Source organism: the organism of the source record quoted next, unplaced genomic scaffold (assembly GCF_019419815.1).
Source record: "Pyrus x bretschneideri cultivar Hongxiangsu unplaced genomic scaffold, Pyrus_bretschneideri_v1 Contig8, whole genome shotgun sequence".
NCBI classification, from domain to species: domain Eukaryota; kingdom Viridiplantae; phylum Streptophyta; class Magnoliopsida; order Rosales; family Rosaceae; genus Pyrus; species Pyrus x bretschneideri.
The window spans coordinates 7,197,251-7,220,307 of NW_025999820.1; the positions used below are offsets into that span (position 1 = coordinate 7,197,251).

Here is a 23,057-nt window from a genome sequence, read left to right on the forward strand (position 1 = left end):
CAAGTGGGTACCACAAAATCTTATGTTATACTTAATGAAAGTATTAATAAACTCTAAGTGTTAGTAAATCTACCATTTTGATGGGAAACACATTGTACGAAACTAGTTTCAACGGTCCAACCGTCAAACTTGTTTGTATATGCTTCGAGATCGCATACGCCAAAAATAGGAAAAAAAAAACATTTAGAGATCAAGTAACGCGACAAAACTTTTCGACGGTTATAAATGAAAAATAACGATTTAACGGTAGTTTTAACTCCGATTTTGATGATTTTTTACAGCTACACTCCTTGACCCTATATGAATACAATGAACTAATTCGATCGTCAATTTAATGTACTTACACAAGTGGGTACCACAAAATCTTATGTTATACTTAATGAAAGTATTAATAAACTCTAAGTGTTAGTAAATCTACCATTTTGATGGGAAACACATTGTACGAAACTAGTTTCAACGATCCAACCGTCAAACTTGTTCGTATATGCTTCGAGATCGCATACGCCAAAAATAGGAAAAAAAAACATTTAGAGATCAAGTAACGCGACAAAACTTTTAGACGGTTATAAATGAAAAATAACGATTTAACGGTAGTTTTAACTCCGATTTTGATGATTTTTTACAGCTACACTCGTTGACCCTATATGAATACAATGAACTAATTCGATCGTCAATTTAATGTACTTACACAAGTGGATACCACAAAATCTTATGTTATACTTAATGAAAGTATTAATAAACTCTAAGTGTTAGTAAATCTACCATTTTGATGGGAAACACATTGTACGAAACTAGTTTCAACGATCCAACCGTCAAACTTGTTCGTATATGCTTCGAGATCGCATACGCCAAAAATAGGAAAAAAAAAATATTTAGAGATCAAGTAACGCGACAAAACTTTTCGACGGTTATAAATGAAAAATAACGATTTAACGGTAGTTTTAACTCCGATTTTGATGATTTTTTACAGCTACACTCGTTGACCCTATATGAATACAATGAACTAATTCGATCGTCAATTTAATGTACTTACACAAGTGGATACCACAAAATCTTATGTTATACTTAATGAAAGTATTAATAAACTCTAAGTGTTAGTAAATCTACCATTTTGATGGGAAACACATTGTACGAAACTAGTTTCAACGATCCAACCGTCAAACTTGTTCGTATATGCTTCGAGATCGCATACGCCAAAAATAGGAAAAAAAAAATATTTAGAGATCAAGTAACGCGACAAAACTTTTCGACGGTTATAAATGAAAAATAACGATTTAACGGTAGTTTTAACTCCGATTTTGATGATTTTTTACAGCTACACTCCTTGACCCTATATGAATACAATGAACTAATTCGATCGTCAATTTAATGTATTTACACAAGTGGATACCACAAAATCTTATGTTATACTTGATGAAAGTATTAATAAACTCTAAGTGTTAGTAAATCTACCATTTTGATGGGAAACATATTGTACGAAACTAGTTTCAACGATCCAACCGTCAAACTTGTTTGTATATGCTTCGAGATCGCATACGCCAAAAATAGGAAAAAAAAAAGGGGAAACTTGATATAGGTCCAATTTTTTGAGCCAATGGTAGGAAAAATCCAATTCCTTAAATCTTATTATTTTATTATCAATAATTATCTCTTAAATTATAAGATTTATTATAAAAATCAAATTTCTTCTTAATTATCTCTTTGATTTTTTTTTTGTTCTTTCTTGTTCTTTATCCCTTTTTAAACCCCATTTATAGATTTTATTTTTTATTTTTATAATCAACCTATATCACAGGTTAATTATATTTATCTACCTATGATAGATTCTTTTTTATAATCAAGTAAGATTCATGTGTCTTGCTTGTAGATATATTATGTTTTTTTCTACCTTTTAGTTAAGTTTCATATCTTACTTATAGGTATGATATACATTCATATATTTGTTACTTGAGTTAGGGTAGAATGGTTTGCAGATAGATTTATGTCAATGTATTTTTTTTTTTTTTGTTATAAGATATTAATTATATTTTTTGGGGTTGAAAATTCATAATATTAGAAGATTTTAAGATTTTTAATATTTTTAGAAAATATAAAATGAGCATTAAAAAAATAAATACATATAATTGACGATCAAGAAAAATAAATACATATAATGGACCTGAATCTAAAAGTTCAAAAAAAAAAAACATTTAGAGATCAAGAAGCTTCATCTCAGATGACTTTGAATTCGGATCCACCAACAACCACTCAGCGATTCCAATCTCCAAAGAAGGTATATTTCTTCGTATCCCCGCGCCCCCTTTCGATTTCAATTTCAATTTCGTATTCCGACGCCGAAATCGCCCATTGAATAGAACCACTCGGGGATTTGATTGATTTGTGGAGAATCTAGGGCCCTCGTTCCATGCATGTTGAATCAAATCATCGCCAATCGCCGATTGCTTCCCCCACGTCGCCAGAGCTGCTTCCCGATTCCCATATCGATCGCCGTCCTCAATTCTAGGGTTTAGGATTCGTCGCTGCATTGGGAAATTATGTTTAAGAAAATCATCAAGGGAAACAAGAAGCCCTCGAAATCCGAGACACATGATCCTTCTTCGTACGGGTACGGGCAGCCCGAGACCCGCAATTCTGGGGCTGTCTCGGCGAATGTGGTCGTAAACCATGCCTCCCGCTCTGGGCCGGCTGCTTCCGGCACCAACGCAGTTGGCGCCGCAGGGATTACGGCGTTACCGCCTTCTGGAACCATCGAGCCTCTCCCTTCGTTCCGTGATGTGCCCGTCTCGGACCGGCAGACCCTGTTCCTTCGCAAATTGCAGGTTTGTTGCTTTCAATTCGATTTCTCTGATACCCTTAAGAATCCTAGGGAGAAAGAGATTAAGCGTCAAAGCCTTTTGGAATTGGTTGATTTTATAATGAAATAAAAGATACTGGAACTCCGGAGAGTGACTACACTACTTCCATACTTATAGATGGACCGTGCCATCAATCCGGTCTGCAAGATGCAGTTTCTTTCCTCGTGGATGCTGAAAGAACGGAGACTGGGCCTTGTGTTGTTTCTTTCAATATCATCATGTCTTGGTCCTGTAAATTGGGTTTTGTGGATGTTGCAAAGTCCTTTTTTTGTATGATGTTCAAGTATGGACTTGTTCCTGATTCGTACAGTTATAATATTCTGATTCATGGGCTATGTGTAGCAGGTTCATTGGAACAAGCATTGGAGTTCACCAAAGACATGGAGAGGCATGGGGTACAGCCTGACACGCTAACTTACAACATTCTCTGTAAGGGGTTTCATCTACTTGGTTTGATGAGTGGAACTCGCAAGGTCATTCAGCAAATGTTGGTTAAAGGGTTGAATCCGGATCATGTTACATATACAATTATGATATGTGGCCACTGCCATGTTGGCAACATTGACGAAGCCCTTAAGTTGCGGAAAGAGATGATTTCAAGAGATTTTCAGTTGAGTGTCATTGTTTACAGTGTACTACTCAGCGGTATGTGTAAAAGTGGACGGGTAGAAGAAACATTGGGATTGTTATATTCAATCCTCATTCAGGGTCTATGCAAGCAACGAGATGTACAAAAGGCTAGCGAAATATATAGAGGAATGTACAGGAAGAGAATCATTCCCAATTACTCTGCAAACCGTGGTATTCTGTTACGTCTGCGTGAGAAAGGGGATATTTATGAGGCAAGGAAGTATTTTGATCATCTGACGACAAGGAAGTATAATATTATGATGGATGGGTATGTAAAACTAGGTAGTGTTGCCGAAGCCATAAAATTATATAAACAAATAATTGAGAAGGGAATAAATCCTAGTACTGTCACTTTCAATACTCTTATTCATGGTTTCTGCAAAATTGGGAAGCTAGTTGAGGCTCGAAGGATGTTGGATACCATTGAGCTGCATGGATTGCTACCAAGTCCAGTTACTTATAATACTCTTATGAATGCTAACTGTGAACATGACCGCGTAATGAAAAAAGCACCACAACAAAATGACTTGATGGGAACTGACAAATCGAATAACAATGAGAAACCAAATCCATGAATTTGAAGATACAAAGAAACTATACAACTGGATGAGAAACAATTGTGTTCTCCTTTGGTTACCTTCTTTACAATCTTGTTCACACTTTTCTTTTGCTTTAATTCAACTGCAATGGCCAGTAAGTTTGTTGATGACTTTGAGTTCTAAAACAAAAGGAGTACAGAACATATATCAGCATTAAAATCCGATTTCTTACAAACCTAATTAAATATCCTTCGAGCTGCCTAATCAAAATTGAAGATTATCGCTACAATTAACACAGAAACAACGGCTTACCTTTTTGTATTAGGGACCTCATAAAGGGTTGCATTAGCAAGTCAAAGTTCTTGGAAACCATTCCTTTAGGCAGTGCTTCAGTTCCTTCAGGCCTGCATTGAGCCCAAACATGCAGGAGAACATCAATCACAACTACAAATTTTAACCATTGTACATATAAATTATAAATAAGACTGGTGCACCATTTAAGAAAACCTGGCAACTTTTCGAAATTGTATGTTGCATAGCATTAACTGATCCTTATGCTAAAAACTTCTGTGAATGAAATGTCTAATTAGTACTAAATATGCCAAGGAAAACATATACATATAGTCTTCATGCCGTGAGTTTAACAGCACTTTTTGCAAAATGTAGTCAATTAAGTTTGTCGATGATATCTTGACTATATCAAAATGTAGTCAACTATATTAGCAACTGTAGGTCGAAGTATCAACAATATCAATCATATGAACAACATATCCACGTTTTTAAAAAGTTCAGTTAATATACAAGTATGGTGAATAGTACCTCTTAATCAGTGACAACAAACTGCCTCCGAAAGAAGAGAACTGCAGAAAGCATGGCAATGGTAGAAAGGAAACTGCAACTAAAGAATCTCCTTCTTGTTGGGTCCTTGTGAGAAATCTGAATGCAAGAGGAAATAACAAAAACAAATATAAACCAAAATAATTACAATTCAAAAGGGTATGCATTCATCATTCTCTGCTATTAAGATTGGACATTAAAAAGCCACATAAACTTTGTGTTAAGAAAAAACCACATAAACCAATTCAAAAACCAAATTCTGCTGCATCATACAAAGAATGTGAAAAACTGGACTTGAGTAAACCAAGGGAAAATCACCGCAAAAGGAGAAAACAACAGTGTGAAAATCACTGCAGGAAGATCAAGACATGGAAGCAAAAGATGTAGAACCATCAAGGGCATGCTTGAATTACTTCAAGACATGGAAGCAAAAGCTGTAGAACCAACTCATGTATCTTACACGGTAGTTATTAAAGGACTTTGCAAACAGGGGAAGCTGTGGGATGCTGTTCACTTAGTTGAGAAAATGTATGCTAAGGGCCTAACCCCGGATCAAATCACATATAATGCTATCATCAAATGTTTCTGCAAAGCTCAAGACTTCGAGAAAGCTTTTCAGTTACACAACGAGATGCTGATACATGATCTTGAACCTACTCCTGTTACATATAATCTCTGTGTATATGGTGACCTAGAGGATGCTGACAGGCTAAAAGCTGAGATAATTAAAGCAAAACAAAAAGCTGAAAACCGAAAAGAGAACAACACTATTCCATGGTAGCAATAAAAACTGAGATAATTAAAGCAAAAAGGATTTCGCAACTAACTTCTTCATGTCAATGTCAGGCATGTCACTCCCTGCAGCCTTCTCCACAGTCACCTGCATGGGGCTGAAATTAGAAGAGAGTATATACACCGAGTGCCTAGGAAGTAAACCTAATTGGTGCAGTGAAATTCTCACTGGTATCCAATCTGGCTTTGTGTTCCTCAAATGACAAGCATCCAAACGAAGACGATGTCGACATTGTTCTCACCTCCAAAGCCACCTGAACATGTATCAAAAGCATAAGCGAAAGAGAAACAATTGTATTCCATAGTAGCAATACAAGCCAAGAAAATCAAAGCACAAGATAAATGGCTACTAACTTCATCTTGGTCATGGAAGGGATTTGACTCCTTGAAACCTCCTTCACAATAACATGAATTAAGACTCAAACTCGAACAGAGTATATCCACTGAATTCATAGCAAGTAAACATAATTTACTCGGTCAAATGATTACCTCCTCCTTCACTCCGACATTCCACATGTCCAACAAACCAACTGGCCATTTGCACCGATCCAACCTGGGTCTTTTCCCTCTCTTTTTTGACGGACTTCTTAACTAGTTTCAAAGGCATAGATGAAAACGGAACAATCATTTTCCGTTACAGCAATACCAGTCAAGAAAACCTAAACTACAAGGGTACAATAATATATAAGGGACTTGTACTCCGTTTCAAATTACATAAGATAATACATTGGTCTTTGTGCATTAATGTAATTAACATCTTCCCTAGGCACTCCAGACTGTTCTAAATCCTTTTCAATGCAGAGAATAACCCCAGCCCCTGTTTCCAAGGACATTAATCAAGTAATTCAAATTCCACAACTTGATGTAATTCATTGAAACAAAGTGCAAGGCGAATAAAATTATTCACACAAAAAGCATGCTATAACGACATTAGTCATACAAATATTTCCACATAATGTTCTTTCATAATGAACCTCTACTAGATCAACAGAAACAAGTTGCCAAAAACTTCTTGGTTCCACAGCTCAACAAAAGAATGTGAGAAGCGTAGGAGTGAGATTTCCAAAGATAACGCATATTACCATCTGCGTGTGGCTCGGTCATGTGCTAAGCATCACATGTGAAGCTTCCACCAAGGAATTCTGCATAAATAGTTGCACCTCTTTTCTGCAATAAAAAAAAAATCGATGAATTAAATCCTCTTTTCTGTAAGATAGAAATGAATGATTAGAAAATGTGTTTGTGAGACTATAGGGGTAGCAGCAAGTTCAAGAAACGTAACAGAAAGCATGATACGGATTAACTTGAGGGAACCACAGGATACAGAATGTCCCTACAGACTTTGCACCTACAACCTTACAGTTACAGATGATGTGATCCTACACAGAAAGAAGAAAAAAGGATATCCACACACACACCCAAGTGCCATTGCCAAGGTCAAAGATTTAGAAAATACCTTAGCATGTTCGAAATCTTCTAGAAGCAAAGCGCCAGCTCCTTCCCCCATAACAAAACCATCACGATTCTGTCCAATAACCAAAAACAAGATTTCGTTAAAAACAACTAGTAGGTAAAAACAAGATTTCGTTCATCAGCATACCATTACTTTCAATTTTGCATCTAAACTACCACTAAATTACCTCACGTTGTAGGAAAATATTTTGCATCTAAACTCTACCACTTAATATGATTAGCAGAATACTTACTGCTTCACCTCTAATGATATGATTAGCCGAATTCAAAATACAGAAATTGCTTGTAGCACAAGCAGTAGAAATTGAATAATTTGGGCCCATCCAACCCTGCAAGTGTAAGAGTAACTATCAGTTAAATGGACAAGTACAAAATCTCAGCGGTCATCACAAACTGTAAGAGTATGCATCAAATATGTATATATACACACACACACACATATACATATATATACATATATATATATACATAGATACATATATATATATACACATATATACATATAGATACACATAGATACATAGATATATATAGATATACATACATACATATATATATACATATGCATGCATACATACATACATACATATATATATATATATATATTAATCTCACCAGATCCATTGCTAGCATGGCAGAACCCATATTTGTGGTTGCGAAAGGTACACAGAAAGGGTTCATCTTCTTATAGGAAACCCGTAAAGCTTCAATTGCATCATTGAAGATCTGTTCAATATCAAAACGCAAAATGGATTTATCAAACATGACCGAAGCGATGAAAAACACATGAGATCTTGTCCCAAAAGCAGATTTTGTGGATCATTGTGAGACTATCTGGCTTGGAATTTAATTTTTGTGAGCTGCGTTTACAAGATGTTACTACAGGAGAGAGATACTGATACACTGTCTTAAATTAACAAATAAAGAACATAAACAAGTCCACTTCTAAAATCAAATAAACTAGTTTTCGTGCATCTCCACCAAAAATGACATTTGGAGGATGCGACATAACATTACAAACTGTGATTGTATATAGCCACGGTAGTGAGAATGCTGAATTTGTTAAAATTGTACATATACTTATGGAACGTATATACATATAAACAAGATATAAGTATAAACGTAATGTAAAGATTATAAGACTCACATCAGGATAAGAAAGTGCTACCTTCACCCCCTTTAAGGCCTTTTTAACCTGTAAGTAACCGAATGCCAATCAGTTTCCAGGACAAATATCTTTAAAAGTAACCATTTGTGAACAAACATAAGTAAATACATAGAACTCTGAATAATTTAGCCTATGTGGACATATACACCTGATCCAAATGAAGTGAATCCAAAATGAACAGGTCAATTCATAATAAAAGCAAATGATTACATGCTAAAACAAAATGCAGCTTCAAAACCGAAGAAGCATGAATACTAGCATATTTGCATAAATATAACCTATAATAAGTGTAAATAACTTCTACTTCGTTGTTCAGACTGGTAAAAAATAATTACAAACTATCAACATTGTATTTTATTTATATAGCTTAACTTTTAGATAAGTTGCCTATCAAAACTGCATGAAACAAATCGAAGTAAAAATGGAGAATACCTTCAAACGATCACGATCAGATTCTTCCCGTGCTTTTTTTTTAGTTTGACTTTGCCTCTCCTCAATCTCCTGGTTTTTCCTTTACAAGTTTATATTAATCCTCATCTGAACTACAATAATAACTCTCGCTATCCTCACTACTATCATTTTCGGATTTCCATTCATCCTCATCTTCATTTGCCTCTTCCGGTGCATTGTATCGTGGCAGATCACCAAGGTCAATTGAAATTGACTCTATTGGTATTTCGAATTCGGGAACTCCAGCTACTTCAAACGGTTCTTGGACAACATTAGTATCTCGGAGTGTTTCTTCACCAATATTTATCAAAGATGATAACTGTTGGTCAGCGATGTTGTCGTCGTTGTCATCTTGATTTAGTTCTGGAATATCATATAGCCCTCTTCGATCAATCTTCTGAACAACTTTCCAACCATTGCCGGCTTTAGGGTCGTCTAGATAGAATATTTGTTTCGCCATAGTTGCCAAAATGTATGGGTCTTCATCGTACCAACGTCTGGTAGTGTTTACTGATAGTAAACCATGGTCTCGCTTAACACTCGTTCGGTTATGTGGGTTTGTATCAAACCAAAGACACTTAAATAGTATCACTTGACACCTGTCTTTGTAAAGCAATTGTACTACACTAGTTAGTTTACCATAAAAATCAATGTCTTCACTGTCGCCCGCACCCGGGACGTGGACACCACTATTTTGAGTAGACGACTTGTCATCACGTGTTGCCCCCAAGAACTTGATCCCGTTGACATGACAACCTGAGAACAATTCAACGTGAAGCGGTCCTCTTGCCAAGTTATATAATTCTTCATCGTAAGCGGGTGAATTCAATTCCTTCAATTTGTTCATCTAATATAACATATACAAAAAGTTAACTTGTTAGTGTAACCAAATTTGAAGACGGGCATGAACAAGTTGGAAAATATGCTGAATTCAAAACACATACAACTTACATGTTCGTGAAACCACGAAGGAAACAATTCACGGTGCTTCTTGGCATATAAATGTGAAGGATGTTCCCGCTTCATCAACCGTTCATGCTCTTCAAGGTATGGCAAAACCTCATCACAATTGTTGAGTATGAACCAATGCGCTACCTCCATGTCTTTTTTGGTAAACGATTCGCCTTTTACAGGCTCGCCAAATGGTCGCGCAATTTGGGCAAAAACATATAGTTTCTCTTTTCTGACACCACCGTCATTATTGCGTTGAGGACGATTGAAAGCTGTCTCAACATCTTGAAGATACATTGCACAAAAAGTAAGTGACTCATATGCGACCCATGCCTCCACAAGTGATCCTTCGGGCTTTGCCCTATTTCGGACACACTTTTTCAACTCACCAAGATATCTACACAAATAAAAGGTATGCTACAAATTATTCAAAGCGTTCGTTGATCATTAATCTGTTATATATATATACGCTTAATTAAGTACCTTTCTATTGGATACATCCATCGGCAATTGACTGGTCCAGCAAGCAATGCCTCATCTGGCAAGTGAATCATCACGTGAATCATACTTGTAAAGAAAGCTGGAGGAAATATCTGTTCGAACTTGCATAAGACGTTCACAATGTCGTCCTGCAATTGTTTAACATCCGACTTCCGCAAACACCTTGCAGTCAATTGTGAAAAAAATCTAGACAACAACACGATTGGTTTCACCACATCAAGAGGCAATAAGTGTCGAATACCAACCGGTAGAAGGCGTTGGAGTATCACATGACAATCATGACTCTTCATGTTTGAAAATTTACACCCTCTCACGTTCACGCAACGTGAGATATTGGAAGCATACCCATCTGGAAACTTTACAGAAGAAACAAAGTTGAAAAACTCTTTCTTCCCATTCGGATTAACTGTAAAAAAAGGATGGCCTTTCTTCAATGTACCACCAACTTTCTTCATCCACAAGGATGGCCTAATGCCCATTCGTTCCAAATCAAGGCGAGCTTCGACCGTGTCTTTCGTTTTTCCTTCAATGTCTAGAATTGTCCCGACCAAAGTATCAAACACATTTTTCTCAATATGCATAACATCGAGGTTGTGTCTCAATTTTAACTTTGACCAGTATGGGAGCTCAAATAACATACTCTTGTGTGTCCAGTTCAGATGTGTAGTTGGTCTGGGCTTACTGACTCCTTTGCCAAAATGACCAAATTCCAAACGGTTTAATTGATCCAAAATCTCATCTCCAGACCATTCTCTTGGTCTTGGTCGAGTCTCTTTTGTGCCATGGAAGGCTTTATCGTTCTGACGCCACTCGTTGTCCCAAGGGAGCCATCTACGATGACCAAGATAACAAACTTTTCTCGCATGCCAAGACGATGTTACGTTCTCCTTGCATATTGGACATGCCAAATAACCCTTAGTCATCCACCCAGAAACCATTGCATACGCGGGAAAATCGTTTACTGTCCACATCACTGCTGCTCTCATGGTGAACATTTGCCCAGTATACTTATCATATGTACGAACACCGTTTTCCCATAAATCTTTTAGCTCATCTACCAACGGCCGCAAATAAACATCAATGGACTTTCCTGGATCTTCACTAATTAATAGAGTCAACATCATGTATTCTTTTTTCATGCACTTCCAAGGCGGCAGATTATAAGGAAACACGACGACCGGCCAAGTGCTGTGGATTTGGTTTAGAACCCCAAACGGATTAAATCCGTCGGTGGCAAGTCCCAATCTGATGTTTCGCGGGTCAGCTGCAAAATCAGGGTACATTCGATCGAATTCTTTCCATGCTTCTCCATCTGCAGGATGCCTCATAACATCGTCATTTACTCGTCCTTCTTTATGCCATCTCATATCGGTAGCGGTGTGCATCGACATGTACAATCGTTGCAACCTAGGCTTCAATGGAAGATAACGCATTACTTTTTGTGGAATCTTGGTCTTTCTATTTTGTGATGTCATTTTAAACCTTGGCTCATTGCATACAGGGCATTTATCCAACTGTGTGTTCTCCTTATAGAACAATATACAATTATTTACACATGCATGAATTTTTTCATACCCCAATCCAAGACCCTTCAACACTTTTTGGGCACTTTTATGATCTTCAGGTAAACAATTGTCCTTTGGAAGCATCCTCTTGATAACTCCTAAAAAGTAATCGAAACACTTGTTTGACAAACGAAACTTGATCTTGCCATGCATCAACTCCACAATTGCTGTGAGCATCGAAAAGTTTTCACACCCCGGATATAATTCTTGCTTGGCATTTTTCAATAGTTTTTCATAGTTTTTGAATGCCTCACTATCCATGGTTGGACGACCGTCATCTCCCCCTTCCTGATTGGTGTTGGTTGTAGCATATGGATAAACATCATTGAGAATATCCATAACTTGTTCATTAGGATCCACATTACATTCAACAGTCTCCACTCGTGTCATGTATGAAGACGAAGCTTGGTCTAATCGTTCTCCATGATGATACCAAGTAGTATAGGTCTCCATCATCCCATTTCTTACTAAATGAAATCGAACATTTTCGAATGTTTCCCTCATTAAGTTGTTACACTTCCTACAGGGACATCGAATATGAGTTGAACCTCGCTTGTGTCTAGTTGCGAATTCAATGAAATCATTTATTCCATCCAAGTACTCGATAGCACATCTATTATGATTCTGTATCCACTGTTTGTCCATTTTGCCTGCAATCCCAATAAAAGTACAACAACTTCAACTATTGTCTTCTCACCTTATTCCTCCGGTAAGGGCCTATCCCATTCAAAAATACACAGTTATGTGCCGTAATTTACGATTCCAATGGATTAAATTTCGACATGGGCAAATTTCGACAGCATCTCCTTACAATTCTTCAAGTGCACGCAGTAGATACATAATATCTACTGTGTACTCGAAGAACATTAGGAAATGTTACCAAAATTTCCACTATCGAAACCTAATCTATGAACCGCAAACTACAACACATAACTATGCATTCCCAAACTGTCCAAAAAATGGGACAATTCAATAATTAATTGGACCGCAAGCATGCTTTTGCATCCATGCACAAAATCCAACTAACTCATAAACGGGAAACTAAGCTTTTCTTGAAAAAAAAAAAAGTGTACGAAGTTAAGTTGTATTAACTTCGTACAACACAAAACAATTTTGTAAATGATGTACAAATATATGTGCATACAAATAAATTAAATCACAATAATTAGTGAAACTAAATAAAATAGATACAAAATATTAATCCTTGTAAACTATAATGTTGATGGCCTTAGTTTTTATTTGTTTATACTAATTATATCATAGAATATACATATTCTAGTTAGTTACACTCGAGTAATTTTGGTGGTGAGATAAATGTATTGTTAGAATATGAACACAAGTGTAAGTGTATTTTGGCTAGATATTGGTTTTAAAAAATCTTATTGAAAGATGTTTTGGTTGTCTTCAAGTTTACAAAGGATTGAGACTAAAAATGAATCCTAAATTACTTACTTGTATTACAATTGGAAGATGATATTGAGTTTCTACAAGGATTTAATAAGAGAATCATAGCCATTGTTTATCTACATAAGTATGGCATATGCTCACAAAAATCAACCCGCTCATTATTGAACTAAAACCTATTGTCTTAGCATTGAGAATTTAATAGTGATGATAAGATTAGCTTTGAAGATCATGGCTTTTGTAGGTTTTCTATATAATTCTTAGTTGCAACACATTGCATTTACCCTCAATTCAACCATATAGCACAAATTAAGGAAATTTCAAGGGGACGTGCATGATCAAATTATGGCTTGTCATGGATTGCGTTACACCTTGTAATAAATCACTTGAACACTTTAGACTATGCGTTACATATATTTTAGGCAATCATTCCATGTGATAAAGCTCAAAGCCAACCTGGACTTGATGGTGGTTTTCAAAAAAAAAAAAAGATAAATACGGAAACTAAAACAATCTTACAAGCAGTGCAAGGGAATCCGCCAAATAAAGCTACAGGTCGAGAAGGAGCAGTAGGGCAAATCCACTTAATCTGTATAATAAGTTCAACAAATACAGATAATAAATTCTATTAACCAAACTTGGCAGCATATTCTATAATAATAGAAGGTTTAAGGCCGGTGATGAATGTTGCATAATGGTACAATGAAACTTAAAGTTACCATCCTTACATTAGGAAGAGGAAGGCTTTCCAAGAGCTGGGACCAACTGCAAAACAAAGCACATAGTGGGAAAATCCAACTTAGTCACTACTCAGTACTCACTAACCAAACTCGTCAAATGAGCAAAATCCGAGCTGGAATAACATAGTATTTTGAGTCCAATAAGGTTGGTGGCACACTTCAAATTTGAAAACCAATACAATACAATTTAGGAAACACTTCTTAAAATCATATACAAAATAATTTTCGGAGCACATATAATCAACATAAGCATAAAACTAATCAATAATTGTAGAATTCTGATGCTTTCAAATGTCCTAGCTCAAAATGGTCCAATCATCCTTCGTTAAAACGAATATTTGAGATTAATTAGTCCTGAATTAGTACTATGTCAATTATTAATTAGTATATTTCAACTTGATTATCAGCTTAAAGGGCAACTAATCTAGTGAAAAAGTGGTCCCCTATTCTTGTCATTGGAATTTTCAAATACTTGATTCAAGACTTCTCCATCGGGACTTAGAGTGAAACGAAAAGGAAGAAAAAGACAACTAATCACATTGTACTCAGGATTCAATTAGATTCTAATTGCAACAGGAGTTCAAGGAATTAGTTAAATAACAGACTTTTCCAGATCAGGACAAAGACATTGACATTGTCCAGCTTCCCCTCCTTTGTCTTTTATGTGCAACAAACAAGTCCACCATTCTCTTACAAGAATATGCTCATTTAAATGGAAAAGGAATCACACTCACGCCAAGTGTTTCATATAAAGAAGGAATATCAGGCTTATATAGATGACAATTATAAAACTCCGCATTCTTAACATCATAACTATTGATCCATGCACGTCCGCAATCCATGACAAGCCACAATATATCTACAATCTCACTCCTTTTAATAGGTAAAATTAATAAAGATTACTTCAAAATTCAATCTCACAAAACTCCACCATTACCAAAAAAGGGCATACCAAGTAAGCAAAGGTACATATACAAAAATCCCATATGCAATATGAAAAAAATACCTTCAAATTCGTTCTTCAATGATAATTGTATACAAAAATCCTGTACAAAATAAGTTTAGTACTTTTAGTTTGAATTCTCAATTAAAAGTTGCATATACAAAATCAAATTGCTTACCGGATACAAATAGATTAAGGAACGGAGAGAATTGGAGAACGTTTAGAACAGAGATGGGGGATGTTTAGAACAGAGATGGGGGAGGGAGGTAGTTTCTGCAACTAGTTTGCAGTTTCTACCACCCAAACTGATTAAGCAAAGGGAAAAAAAGTCGTCGACTTTGCGTGACGCATATGGCGTCGCGCAAAACATCTTTGCGCGACGCATGTGTACGTACGTCGCGCAAAGATGTTTTGCGTGACGCCATATGCGTCACGCAAAGATGTTTTGCGCGACGTACGTACACATGCGTCGCGCAAAGATGTTTTGCGCGACGCATGTGTACGTACGTCGCGCAAAGTCAACAGAAAAAGCGGTAAACCTTACTTGGTTTAGCGCCAAAATTTTGCGTGACGCCACATACGTCACGCAAAGATGTTTTGCGCGACTCATGTAGCCCTGCGTCACGCAAAGTCAACAGAAAACGTCGCGCAAATGGCGTTTGCGCGACTGCACTTTGCGCGACGAAGATTGGCGTCGCGCAATACCGTTTTGCGCGACGTAGGTACCCTTGCGTCGCGCAAAGTATGTTTGCGCGACGCCAATCTTCGTCGCGCAAAGTGCAGTCGCGCAAACGTCATTTGCGCGACGTTTTTTGTTTAGCGTCACGCAAACATACTTTGCGCGACGAATTTAGCTGCGTCGCGCAAATTTTCGTCGCGCAAACATGTTTTTGTACTAGTGACACGTGTAGTGTAGTGTAACACGAGACATATTAATCTAGTTCACGATCAAGTGAACGGTTACAACACAATGAGAGATTTTTTAATACATAAAGAAAGTAAAGTGGTACAACACATGTAGTGTAACACGAGACATATTAATTATGTTGTATACTTTATTTCTTTTACAAATAGTTGATAGACCACGTCAGTCTGTGACTCTCACTTCCGAGACTTCAGGAAGTTGTGATCAATCTAAACTCTTATCCATGAAGAGTTAGCTTAGGTTACAACTCCCACAAATGTTTGTTGGTTCTCGGATATATATCTTTTCTCCAGTTTGTTGTAATCTTTGAATTTTGAAAAGCCTTGTAAATAGGGATTGCTTTCCCTGGTGTACTTTGAAATGAATATAAATACATGCAGCCTCTCATTAAAGGTGTATGCAATTATCGTAAACTCTTGAGCATTCTTAAGTTTTACATGGTATACGAGCCTTAGCAAGTCCAACGACACAGATCCAATTTTTTTTTTTCCAATGGCTGATAGTTCCAACGGTGCTGCAACCACAAACATCTCCAATCCCAACCCAGCATTACCTGCTATGAACTCCTTCTCGTCCATGACGACAGTTGTCAATATCAAACTGGATCGAACCAACTATCCTCTATGGTTGGCTCAGATTCTCCCCATTCTCAGGAGTCGTGACTTGATGGGTTATGTGGATGGGTCCATTGCATGTCCTCCCAAACAGCTTCCTGGTGCCGCTGATATCAATCCTGCATACACAACCTGGGTTCATCATGATCAAATGATATTGAGTTGGATAAATGGCTCCCTCACGCCATCTGTGCTATCGGTTGTGGCAAGCAAGAGATGCTCTCGTGATACCTGGGAGGCTCTCGAGCAAAGGTATGTTTCCTCGTCCCAAAATCGTATCTTGTTCCTTCGGAATGAACTAATGCAAACCAAAAAAGGAGATATGGCTATTGCAGACTATCTTGATCGCATGAACTCGATTTCTGACAACCTTGCCCTTGCTGGGCAACCAGTGAATGATGATGAGCTTGTCCAGATTATCCTGAACAATATGGGTCCTGCTTATGAAATGACTGTGAGTGCTGCACAGGCACGTGACACTCCAATCACGTACCCTACACTTGAGGCTCTCTTACTGACAACGGAGAGAAGGATGGCTGAGCAAACTGCTCATACTGTGGAGGTTGCTCCTGTGAATGCATTTGTGACTACTCGAGGTCGTGGTGGACGATTTCGAGGTAATGGACGTGGTGTGTCTCCGTCTGCACGTGGTGGTGGTGCTGCCAACCAGTGAGGTTTCTTTCCTCGCAGTAATACTCAACGGCTAAACTCGGCTTGCAATGGTGAGAAGTTCACGGCTACAGGTGAAAGACTCACTTGTCAGATATGTGGAAAACAAGGGCATCCTGCCCTGGATTGTTATCAACGGATGAATGTCGCATATGAAGGGCGCATTCCAGCTAAGTGACTTACTGCTATGGCAACATCACCCGTCACCATCAACAAGCAATCTAATGGACAGTGGTTGCTTGACACCGGTGCTAATGCACATGTCACTCCAGATCTTCAAAATTTGGTCAATCCAAAAGAGTATCATGGTAATGAAAATGTTGGTGGTGTAGGTAACGATACTGGTCTCTCTATCTTTCATCTTGGTTCAAATACAATTCAAACTCCGTCTTGCTCATTTGAATTACAAAATATTCTAAGATGTCCCACTGCATCCACCAATATTATTTCTGCCCATAGGTTTACCCTAGATAATAATTGTTATTTACTCATATTTCCTCATTTTTTTTCTTGTTAAGGACCTCAAGACCCAGAAGACGCTTTTCCACGGGAGATGTGAGAATGGCTTATACCCATTTTCTGGTGGCGGTGGACAGTCCAATTACCCTATTTCAGTGTGTGTAGGCATCCGAGTCTCGGCCCAAAAATGGCATTCACGCCTTGGTCACCCTTCATCGTCTATTATTAAGTATTTAGTTTCAAATAAGCGAGTACCAATTCATGGTACTTCTGATGCAATGTTTTGTCAATCATGTCCATTAGGAAAGAGTACTAAACTCCCCTTTCGTGCTTCTGAGTCTGTTTCCCAATTTCCTTTGCAAATTTTACATTCGGATGTTTGGTGTTCTCCGGTTGTTTCCCATGAAGGTTTTAAATATTATGTCTTATTTGTGGATGACTATTCTAGATACTCTTGGATCTTTCCCATTAAACATAAATCTGAAGTGTTTGAAGTATTTGTCACCTTCAAATCTAAAGTGGAAAATATGTTCAATACGTCCATTAAAATTTTTCAGTGTGATGAAGGAGGAGAGTATAAGAGTCGTGTTTTTCAAACTTTTCTTGCACAACATGGCATTTCTCAAAGATTTTCATGCCCCAAACATCCTGAGCAAAATGGTATTGCAGAAAGAAAACATCGCCACATTGTCGAAACTGGAATTGTCATGCTTTCTCATTCTCATATTTCCAACAAATATTGGCCTGATGCTTGTTCAACAGCCACTTATTTAATCAACAGGCTGCCCACTCGGCTTTTGTCTTATCAATCACCATATGAAAAATTATTTGGCAAACTTCCCAAATACGAGACATTTAAGGTCTTTGGTTGTAAGTGTTTTCCTTGGCTTGTGCCTTATTCCCAAAATAAACTTCAACCCAAGTCAAAACCGTGTGTGTTTCTAGGGTACTCACTGAACCATCAAGGGTACAAATGTTTGGACTTGTCCACGAGGCGAATCTATTTGTCTCGCCATGTTCTATTCGATGAGGACTCATTTCCATTTAAGGAACTCACATCTCCACTGGAAAACGTTGATCCAATAGGTATTGTTACATCTCCTGATCTTTTGTTCACTTTTCCTATTTTAATATCTTCCACCAACTCACTGCCTTCATCCCATACCTTAGACAGCTTGCCTCAATCCAATCTCGCTGCTACTCCTTTGACCAACCCTCCCCAAAGTCCAAACCTATCACTACCTACAAACCTGCCACCTACCTTGTCTTCACCTAACCCTATCTCCACTCCACCTAATTTAAATGAGCAAGCAGCAGTTTCTGAACCACACCTCCATCCACCCGTATCATCTTCAGATACTGCCCATACTCAGACACGTCCTCCCTCTGAGCCAATGCGCATGACCACTCGTTCGCAGTCAGGAATACTCAAACCTAATCCCAAATATGCATTGCATGTTTCTACTGATTTGTCTTTTGTTGAACCCACGTGCTATAGTCAAGCAGTCAAGACTAAAGCATGGCGTGATGCCATGGTCCAAGAGTTTAATGCATTGCAACGTTGTGGTACGTGGAAACTTGTTCCTTATCATCCTAATATGAATCTGTTGCCAAATAAATGGGTGTTCAAGATAAAAAAAAAAGGCAGATGGCTCGGTGGAGAGGCACAAGGCCAGGTTAGTTGCCAATGGATTTCATCAACAGTTTGGTGTTGATTACACAGAGACCTTTAGTCCTGTGGTTAAGCACAACACTATTCGACTTATTCTCAGTTTAGCAGTTTCCAAAAGGTGGCACATACGACAACTGGATGTCCAAAATGCATTTTTGCATGGTTTTTTACAGGAAGATGTATATATGCGCCAACTTACTGGCTTTGTTGATCAGCAGTATCCTAATCATGTGTGTAAATTACAAAGAAGCATCTATGGCTTGAAACAAGCTCCTCGAGCGTGGTTCACTCGGTTTTCAGAGTTTCTTCTTCAATTAGGGTTTCACGGGTCAACTTGTGATTACAGTTTATTTGTTTTCAATCACCGTGGGGTATATTTGATTTTGTTGATTTATGTCGATGACATCCTGTTGACAGGAAATAGCCCTTGCCATATGTCGAGGTTGATCAAGAAATTGGGTACTTTATTCTCAATGAAGGACTTAGGTCCTCTACATTATTTTTTGGGGGTCGAAGTTCATTATTGTGGTCAACAAATGCATCTCAATCAAGCCAAGTATGCCTTGGATCTGCTAACACGAACAAATTTTTTGGATGTAAAACCAGTTTCTACTCCAGTTCCTAGTGGTCACAAACTTAGTGCCTATGATGGTGAGCCACACAACAATCCAGAGATGTACATGAGTGTTGTGGGTGCCCTACAATACTTGACTATCACGAGACCAGACCTTTCCTATGCTGTAAACCAAGTATGTCAGTTCATGCAGTCTCCCAAAACTTCACATTGGCAGGCAGTAAAGCGGATTCTTCGGTATGTAAAGGCCACATACAATCATGGCCTTGTCTATAAACCTGGTTCTACTAATCTCACGGCTTATTCTGATGCTGATTATGCTGGAAATCCAGATACTCGACATTCAACGGGTGGTTTCTGTATTTATTTTGGGTCCAATCTCGTGTCCTGGAGTTCGAAGAAACAAAAGACTGTTAGTCGGTCCAGTTCTGAAGCTGAATATAGGCAGCTTGCTTACACTGCTGCAGAAATTTCATGGCTCAGGGCTTTATTTCGAGACTTGTACTTGCATCTTGACATACCCACAATTTGGTGTGATAATATTTCCTCAATTGCTCTTACATCTAATCCCGTTTTTCACTCCCGGACAAAGCACTTGGAGGTTGATTATCATTATGTTCGAGAGAAGGTGGTACGTCGTTAGTTACTTGTTAATTATATTTGTTCTCAAGATCAGGTTGCTGATCTGTTCACAAAAGGATTGTCCTCAACAAGATTCAAGCTTCTTGTTTCCAAGCTTTTCGTTGTTCCTCCACCTGTTAGCTTGCGGGGGGATGATAGACCACGTCAGTCTGTGACTCTCACTTCCGAGACTTCAGGAAGTTGTGATCAATCTAAACTCTTATCCATGAAGAGTTAGCTTAGGTTACAACTCCCACAAATGTTTGTTGGTTCTCGGATATATATCTTTTCTCCAGTTTGTTGTAATCTTTGAATTTTGAAAAGCCTTGTAAATAGGGATTGCTTTCCCTGGTGTACTTTGAAATGAATATAAATACATGCAGCCTCTCATTAAAGGTGTATGCAATTATCGTAAACTCTTGAGCATTCTTAAGTTTTACAATAGTGATGTTGATATCATTAACAGATAGGAACAAGTACAAGGGTTCCCACATTTGTACATTCTTTAGACCAATTCAATGGTCTACAGATAATTCGCACAAACAAGCATAAAGATAATCCTCCTAATTTGGCTACCACAAGCATTATGTATTAGCACAAGTGCGCAAGTTTAGCTCCGTCACAAATACGGCAGACGCAACGAACCTAATTAGACACATGTAACGTCATTACTAAAAAGCGAGACCACATCAAACCATCGCTAACAAGCAATCACATTACTCGCTAGACAAGACATTACCCGCTAAATGCGGTACAAACAAAACCTAACTTAAATTGTAATTAGAAAGTGGAGTGTGCGGTGTACCATTATTCACTACAATCCGTTTAGTTCTAGTTGTGATGGGCGAATTGAACTTCCGAAAGAAATCAGGATCTCCGTCCCGTAGAACCGGACATACTTGCCACCTGGGGACTTGACAATTTTTACCCGCATGTATTTACTGGTTCATCGTCGTAAGTTTTTCTTCATGTATATATAGCAGGCAGTAAAAATTTTGTAAGAACGCAAAAGATGATTCATGCAGTAAAATCACTCAGAACCCAAATCGGAGCACCGTCAAACTCGGGTCGGATCGCTTCCGGAGTCGTATTAAGGCAGGCCACAACTATTTCTAGCGATCCAAACAGTAAACACAACATGAACAAGGCAGAGTGTCCCGATCAGAAAACTGGGTTAGTTGCTCATTGCTTTGTGGTAATCAAAATTTTCTAGCTTTTGTGTGCAGGTAATGTTATCTTGACATGCTCATGCTCGAGGATGGATTCTTTTTCGAATGTGTTTTTTTCAAACAATTTTGTTCGTGAACGATTTTGTTGAAATTGATGTTATAACTTATAAGCAATACTACGAGACTTATAATAAGAAATCAAGTAGTTCTTGACAAAATATTTTTCACTAACTTTCTAATAAAAAAAAATCACAAATACTTTCTCTGCCAAAAATTATCACGAATATTTGTTTTTTTTGTGCCTTAAAAGCGTTTTTAACTGTATTCTAAAAGTACTTTCTAGCAGACATATTGTTTGATATATGATATATTTTCCGTAGTTTGAGATGTACATTCAAACAAAAATTATCCTATTAACGGTCAAGTTTAATCACACCTAAACTTTCACTTGAATCAGCGTTTAGATTCATAAAGATCCTTTTAAAAATTGACAGTCTTACAATGTAAGCAATTTATGTTGCTAGACAGTTCAATGAAAGTTCTGTTTATAATTAGCAGCTAAATGTAATCAGTTATTGTATGTTCTTATATAGAGATGTGATGTCCCAATCATTTGGGGAAGGGTACGCGACGAGGTCCGATGAAGAAGGATTCGGAGGAGTGTTTTCGGACAACCAGACTTTTCCGAAGACGGAGCAGGATCAGCTGATCCATGAGAACCACCCTGCTTATGACAAGACACAGGGAAGCGAAGTCAAGGAGAAGGAGAAAGGGAGATGCCAGACCCAGGCCAATGCATCTACAAACTAATTAAGCAACCAATGCCAATAGCCCTAATGTCTCTACAGAACGACTGCATGGATAAGTGGCTGTTTATATAGTTCCTTTTCATTTTTTATAAAGATCGCATCCAAAGTCTCAGTTTTTGTTATGTGTGTTGATCATCAAGAGTGCATGGACGCTTAATTTGAGTGATTGAACTATAGATTCTTCTTGGTAATCCTAGCTATACGTAAGTATTAATGCTAATAAGTAATCATTCTTTGCTTGATTTTTCATTCGGATTATCTTCATAATTTGTGTGTGTTAATGTTAACGTTCGTTAAAGTTTAAAGCAACTTGCATCCGACCCAGCATGGATTGAATTGTGAACTTTACATCCTGGTTCGATTTGTTAAACCTAATAGCAAACATTTTTAAGATACGCGTAAACCCTAAAAAAGTTGAATGCCAAAAGTGGTGTAAACTCAAATGCCTATGAGAGCAGAAGAACCATCAATTTGGACGGATTGGATTAAGTTGTTAATGTCCTTTCAACGATCAATCAGAAGGAGACCTGAAGCCAGATAGAGTTTCTTATGGCCCAAGGAACAAACCCAACCGAAAGTGAAAATTCCTTCAAGAACAAAACCCGATCAAAGCTTGCAACGTACTAAAAACAGCCAAGGGAACCAAGTATAAGCAAATTACGAACAAGCAACTTTTTTATTTTTTATTTTATAAATA

At 37.7% G+C, this 23,057-nt stretch overlaps 4 protein-coding genes across 4 annotated transcripts; 3 read left to right on the forward strand and 1 right to left on the reverse strand.

Annotated features, from left to right (window-relative positions):
* Nucleotides 1-2,534: 2,534 nt before the first annotated feature.
* Nucleotides 2,535-5,642, forward strand: LOC103930212 (putative pentatricopeptide repeat-containing protein At1g13630). The gene is made up of 3 exons (XM_048575226.1): nucleotides 2,535-2,819; nucleotides 2,945-3,982; nucleotides 5,259-5,642. Exons 1-3 carry the CDS (start codon nucleotides 2,535-2,537, stop codon nucleotides 5,640-5,642), a joined length of 1,707 nt encoding a protein of 568 aa, XP_048431183.1.
* A 3,178-nt stretch (nucleotides 5,643-8,820) lies between these two features.
* Nucleotides 8,821-12,151, reverse strand: LOC103930210. Its single transcript, XM_009339499.2, has 4 exons — nucleotides 10,837-12,151; nucleotides 10,179-10,728; nucleotides 9,696-10,092; nucleotides 8,821-9,591 (listed from the first exon to the last, which is right to left on the reverse strand). The coding sequence occupies exons 1-4, from the start codon at nucleotides 12,149-12,151 to the stop codon at nucleotides 8,821-8,823; spliced, it is 3,033 nt and encodes a 1,010-aa protein (XP_009337774.2).
* Nucleotides 12,152-17,243: 5,092 nt separating this feature from the next.
* LOC125473012 (uncharacterized mitochondrial protein AtMg00810-like) lies at nucleotides 17,244-20,620 on the forward strand. The gene is made up of 3 exons (XM_048575227.1): nucleotides 17,244-17,388; nucleotides 19,605-20,392; nucleotides 20,438-20,620. The coding sequence occupies exons 1-3, from the start codon at nucleotides 17,244-17,246 to the stop codon at nucleotides 20,618-20,620; spliced, it is 1,116 nt and encodes a 371-aa protein (XP_048431184.1).
* A 554-nt stretch (nucleotides 20,621-21,174) lies between these two features.
* Nucleotides 21,175-22,596, forward strand: LOC125473065. Its single transcript, XM_048575338.1, has 2 exons — nucleotides 21,175-21,555; nucleotides 22,145-22,596. The coding sequence occupies exons 1-2, from the start codon at nucleotides 21,395-21,397 to the stop codon at nucleotides 22,359-22,361; spliced, it is 378 nt and encodes a 125-aa protein (XP_048431295.1). The 5' UTR covers nucleotides 21,175-21,394; the 3' UTR covers nucleotides 22,362-22,596.
* The last annotated feature ends 461 nt before the right edge of the window (nucleotides 22,597-23,057 follow it).

Excerpts from the sequence above, each read along its gene's own strand:
- LOC103930212 (XM_048575226.1), top strand. The coding sequence starts at position 2,535 with ATGTTTAAGAAAATCATCAAGGGAAACAAGAAGCCCTCGAAATCCGAG. Across the intron at positions 2,820-2,944 it reads TGTTCCTTCGCAAATTGCAG|AGTGACTACACTACTTCCAT; the intron begins GTTTGTTGCTTT and ends GGAACTCCGGAG. Across the intron at positions 3,983-5,258 it reads CTAACTGTGAACATGACCGC|GGCATGCTTGAATTACTTCA; the intron begins GTAATGAAAAAA and ends AGAACCATCAAG.
- LOC103930210 (XM_009339499.2), bottom strand. The coding sequence starts at position 12,151 with ATGACACGAGTGGAGACTGTTGAATGTAATGTGGATCCTAATGAACAA. Across the intron at positions 10,729-10,836 it reads TCTGAACTGGACACACAAGA|ACATTGAAGGAAAAACGAAA; the intron begins GTATGTTATTTG and ends GGACAATTCTAG. Across the intron at positions 10,093-10,178 it reads TGGATGTATCCAATAGAAAG|ATATCTTGGTGAGTTGAAAA; the intron begins GTACTTAATTAA and ends TTATTTGTGTAG.
- LOC125473012 (XM_048575227.1), top strand. The coding sequence starts at position 17,244 with ATGGCAACATCACCCGTCACCATCAACAAGCAATCTAATGGACAGTGG. Across the intron at positions 17,389-19,604 it reads TGAAAATGTTGGTGGTGTAG|GAAATAGCCCTTGCCATATG; the intron begins GTAACGATACTG and ends TCCTGTTGACAG. Across the intron at positions 20,393-20,437 it reads ATTATGTTCGAGAGAAGGTG|GTTGCTGATCTGTTCACAAA; the intron begins GTACGTCGTTAG and ends TCTCAAGATCAG.
- LOC125473065 (XM_048575338.1), top strand. The coding sequence starts at position 21,395 with ATGATTCATGCAGTAAAATCACTCAGAACCCAAATCGGAGCACCGTCA. Across the intron at positions 21,556-22,144 it reads TGTCCCGATCAGAAAACTGG|AGATGTGATGTCCCAATCAT; the intron begins GTTAGTTGCTCA and ends GTTCTTATATAG.